Here is a 5,536-nt window from a genome sequence, read left to right as displayed (position 1 = left end):
CTGCATTTTGCATGCTTACTTGGCCAAACTGCACTTAGTAAGTTGCTTAATGATTTATATTGTGTCCCCCTTTTTTTTTATTACTCAGTTTGGTACCAGTAGTTTGGCTGGATTGATCATACTCCTGGTGGTCATCAAATTTTAGCTACAATTAGTTAATCATGGGCAGTGGAGAAGATCTGACGACAGTAACTGTTGCCTATCATATGTCATAGTGATAGAAGTCATGGAATCCAAATCTGTATTTGTCAAAGAGTGGCATCTTAATCTTAGAAATATGAATAATGAAATTAAAAGATCAAACATGAAAAAAAATAAAATAAAACAGCAGGAAAATGAACTATTGACTACATTTTATGGCAGTTGTCCCTTCCACCCACACTTTGTAGGGTACCTGTTAAATCTTTGAACACTTAAAATTTCGAATGTTACATGGTCGAGACCAAATGTTCGAAATTTTGAGTGCTCGAAGATAGACTTTCAATGGTGCTGTATGGGGCAGATAGGCAGAATTTCCATTTTCTGCACTGAAGTGCGGTCTTGGAGTTGATATATTTAAGTAGGGGGGTGTGGGGGGAGCAGGGGTGCTTGTCCCCCTGCCTACACTGTTAAAGTGTTTTTTTCTGTTTTTCCTTTTTTTTATTTGATGTTGAACATTTGGCCTCGACCATGTAATGTTCAACATTTTGGATGTCCGAACATTTAACATAGACCCACTTTGTAGGCCTTTGTCGTCTATAGTCATTATTTTGTTCTAATCTCCAAGTTGTGGCAACTCTTAATTTCAGAATTTTATAATACTGAATTTTATAATACAGAAAATAACATATATACCACATTGACAAGTTTATGATGCGACAAAGGATAACAAAACAATGTCATTCTTGAACCCTGCTCATATAACGTTATAAACAACATTCTCAGTTTGACACAAGAATAAGAAGAGACAAAGCTAATGAAGTTAACTTTCTCTACCAGAAGCAATGCTTTGAAATGAGAATAAAATGTACTAAACAAACTTGTGAAATGCCCTTTTTTGTTTACTCATTTAGCCATTCATTCTGCATTCATTTCTTTTGTCTTCTAAGACAAATTCTGAAGTGTTCTTTTTAACTTGAATCTGAATTTGATGTAAGGTATATAATAAGCAGAGATTGAAATGAGAAACTTCATAGGAATTTGAAAAATTATATCACCTAGAATTCAATTTGGGTACAATAAACAAACATGTCACTAGCAAACCTAAGACACAGTGGTGCAATGGTAATATCATCACCTCACAATAAGATGTTCTCTGGTTTGATTCTTGGCTGGGATGCCTTGTCTGCATGTCCTCCCTGTGTTTATGTGGGTTTTCTATGGTTTCCTCCCATCGTACAAAAACATGCATCTGGAGCATTCCTCCTTGAGCCTCTATTGAAAATTGGTTTTGTTACCAGTTGGACTTTCCCAATAAATAAAAAAAAATGAATAAATGTCTAGAAACTTGTTTCTGTAATGTCTCCTTCTACTAGCCTAATGGCAGTCTATGGTTAGACCTCTTACCATAAGAAATATGGACAAAGCCAAAATGTTGGAACCAAGGCTAGAAAGGTGATTGAAGGACACACTGATATCAAGCAAAACAATTAAATTATATTAAGCAAATCTGATTTTAAAGTTCAGTTTCTAAAGTTTCTGTTTCTGGTATGCATCAAAACAACGACATATTTATTTCAAATCTATTAGCAATACAGATTCAATAAGCTTTTCAAAGCTGACATCAAGAAGATTTTCTAGCAGTAAACTGATATATTTTATGTTATTTTTTTTTAATTGAGCTAGTTCTGTAAAGGAGAAGTGCTTCTTTTTAGGGGGAGGATGCAGGGAGGCGTTGTCTTAAGTCATTTCTTGACTTGTCTTGTGTAATACATCCTGCAAGACAGACAAGAAATCCTACTCATGGCTGTCTGATGACTCAAAGACTTAACTATCTGTTCTATAATGATTCTTCACAAAAACAGACTTACCAAATGACAACCACTAGTTGCATTTGTATATTGCAGTACATTTTCAAGATATTTTTATACAAAGAAAATTGCATATTCAAAAAACAAATTATACAGGGATATTTTTGTTGTAATACCCACTAATATCATCATTTATAGACTGTATAACAGGCATCTGTTTTATGACTAAGACATATCTACTTATGCTTTTAACTATTGTTTTGAATAACACAAATGTCCTTATGGCTGCTGAAGTTAATTTGTGTTTAACATATTAATTCATTAAAATGTGTAATTGCCAGAAAAATACAGATATTAGTCCACATTCTGAAATCAAACAGGTACATCAATGGAGTTTACCTTGTTGATTTTGGAGATTTCTCTGCTTTATTGCTGCTATCATCATTCTCATTATACTCAGATTTCTGAAGAAGTAGGCTGAGTCGATTTCTTTTTTCTTTAGCTCTGGAAAAAAATAACCATGCATCCTGTTTAGCACACATTTGTGTTTATAGATACCCAGGCAATCACTTAACCAGCTAGCATACTTTCTACAAAAATAGGGAAGCTAGCAAATGCAGCACTTTGCAAATAAACAGGCAATATGTTTATTTCTGGCAGTCTAAAAATATTTCACGTACATTTACTTGAACGGGTAAAATACCACTTTTTTTAGGTCTACTGTGCATATTTCAATTAATGTTAATTTGGCTTATTACTTACTCTAGAAAAATGAAACTCAGAATGAGACTACCTAAATAGCTGGCGTCTTTATCAACTCCCACTAGAGAGCATACTTAATTAATAAGAATGTGGGAGAGAGAACACTGCATACATTTCTAACTTAATTCATTTGAACGTAGTTATAGACTTAAGAGACATATGCAAGTTTGCATTAATGCAGCCACAAAAATTAAATAGATAGTATTCTTTGCAAGGAAATTAGAGTAGATGGAGGAAAATAGATTATTCTAGAAAAATCTTCACTATTACTGATTGATACTATATAGAAACCATCATCCTTAATTGTCAATGAATCTCCACATCTATAGTTATTAAACATTAATTGACAAATGCTGGCAGAGATTCATTCATCACATACCAAGAGCAATGCAGTTTTCCCATATTGAAAATAAGACATATTCAATACTGCCTTTTTAATTAAATTATATATGTGAATGCCAGAGATTTTTTGCTATGTATTGAGTGTTACAATTCACTAGTGATCTACCATCAGACTTAAATATCCATTCATTCTGACATGCTAGGCACTCAATATGGTTAACAATGCAAATTGTATACTTTTGATAATGAAAAATAAAAACCTGATGCAAACAGTTATTAATATATCTCATACCTGCATCAGTCAAACTTTTAGAACTCTGATTCTATTTATTGTTGCAAAGTAACAACAGAAAAAAGATAATAATAATAATAATAATAATAATAATTATTATTATTATTATTATAATTATTAGTATTATTATTATTATTATTATTATTATTATTATTATTATTAATTTTGCATACTTTGGTTGTTTACTTATCCTAAAGCTTTACAACTGTACTCCTTCATCACAGAATGTGAAAAGAACTGGAATTTCTTTCAGAGGGATACAGAGCCTGTACTAAGCTAATTTCATCCTGGTGGTCTAGGTTTTATTTGTCTCATGTTTGTAGCAGAAAAAAACACTATACAAAAGTACTATATGTAAACAATAAGTGTTACTGCATGTCTACTCTGAGCAGCAACAATGAGAAGTCATTTCATCTCTGATCTCACTACATCACTTCAGATGTCTCACTCTGGAATGGCTGGAGCATTGTATTTCTGACAGAATGACCCTCTGGCTTTCTCTTTCAGATCTCAATCCAAGGTGCCTTAGACATTAGCATGTCCTTGCACTGGAGAAAAACTGACTAAGGGAAAATACATTAAAGCAATTAAATGTTGATAATTTATTATGATTTTAAACCAACTTCTTTTCATATGAGATTAAGACTTTTTTGTCTGAATTAAGTTTGCAGAAATTAAATGGATACATACTATAAAGTTACCATTTAGACTAGCATATAGATAATATCTGTGTATGCATGTACATTTAAATTACCCGTGCAGTTATGCAAATATATGTTTGAACTGAAAGGGGAAGAAGTTAAGCAAAACATGTTTATTTCCTCTCACAGATAAAAGTATGCTCTTCTTTAAAAGTTCACCAGCATGAAAAATGCTCGTATTGATATTTCTTTGTATTTAGAACTAATTTTTAAGGTCAATAAAGCATTATTATAATAAAAATCATCTTATGCCATTATTCTAATCTGTCAAAGGAACATGGAAAAAGAAAAGGCAGCAATGTTAGTTAAGAAAGGAATAACTTCTTAAAATATTTCTGTTCAAAGAGAAGTGCTAGTAGTATTTTTGCATGGAAGAGTTTGTCATCTATATGTTTTTCTTAAGTACGTCATACAGCAATATCATATTTACACTGACAGATATGACTAAACCAGACAATGCATACTAACAAAAAATAATATTCACTAAAATAGCAATATATGCAGGGAATTACCACTGAATTTATTTTTCTTCTTACCTGCTATTGTTTTCTCTTTTAACTACCTCACTTTCTCCAGATTTGATGATTTTATAGTAAGGCTCCTCTTTTGGACCAAACACATTCAACTGTGGGAATAAGAACATAACTGTTTCCATTTTTTGAACTCTCTAAAAGGCAGGCAGCAAACGTAGACACGTCTTACTTGAAAAACAGTTGTTTTTAAAGTCTGGTCTAGAAATGCAAAAGTTTGACGTTATGCTGCATGCTAGAGGAAGTATATTATTGGTGCGGATTGGCTGCTCTACTGACCACTGATAATAACATGCAGGAAGTGGTGAAGAGTTCTTCTTGTAAACTGCATCAACATAGCAAGATAAATTATTTAAAATAAACCTGTAAAAAGTACCTATGTATGTGTGTGTGTGTGTGTATATATATATGTATATATATATATATATATATATATATATATATATATATATATATATAATTTGTGTATAAAATATATATATATATATATATATATATATATATATATATATATATATATATATATTCACAAGCTAATTCATTATTTTATCAGTAAGTACTGCTTGATTTCTTTCTAACTTCAGAATATCTGCCTAAATACTTTATCCTTAAATTTTCAGGGTCTACATATTAGTTTCCCTTCAAGTGTTTAGCAGTGCTCTGTACAGACTCAGACACCTTGAGTGACATTTTTCCTGTAAAAGGAATATATAAGAAAACAGCTCCAGTACTTAGTAATAATGACCATCCCTCCTGGCATGTCTAAAGGTCAGTTCCCTGTGCTTTCCTCCTTTTAACCTGCTGAACTTGCATTCTGAGGCAGTGTAGCCACTGCCTCATGTACATAGACAACCCTCTCCTCTTACCTCCCAACACTCAGACTTTTGAGAAACACACTTATATATCCAAATTGGAAGCCATGCACTCTCAAACCAAGACCGGAATAGCTGGTCAAGAGAA

General features: G+C 32.3%; 1 protein-coding gene across 1 annotated transcript in view; it reads right to left on the bottom strand.

Moving 5' to 3' along the window:
* LOC122813314 (regulator of G-protein signaling 18-like) overlaps positions 1–4,751 on the bottom strand; it is a 36,234-nt gene extending 31,483 nt beyond the window's left edge. The window contains exons 1-2 of the mRNA XM_044085563.1: positions 4,583–4,751; positions 2,349–2,453 (exon numbers count right to left, since the gene is read on the bottom strand). Of these exons, the coding sequence (XP_043941498.1) occupies positions 2,349–2,453; positions 4,583–4,701 (224 nt within the window). The 5' untranslated portion in view covers positions 4,702–4,751. The remainder of the gene's footprint in view (positions 1–2,348; positions 2,454–4,582) is intronic.
* Positions 4,752–5,536: the final 785 nt, after the last annotated feature.

This window comes from Protopterus annectens, chromosome 10.part0 (assembly GCF_019279795.1).
Source record: "Protopterus annectens isolate FY-2018-M chromosome 10.part0, PAN1.0, whole genome shotgun sequence".
Lineage (NCBI taxonomy): Eukaryota > Metazoa > Chordata > Ceratodontiformes > Protopteridae > Protopterus > Protopterus annectens.
The sequence above is the reverse complement of the archived record's forward strand: the minus strand, read 5'-3'. Positions and strand labels throughout refer to the sequence as shown.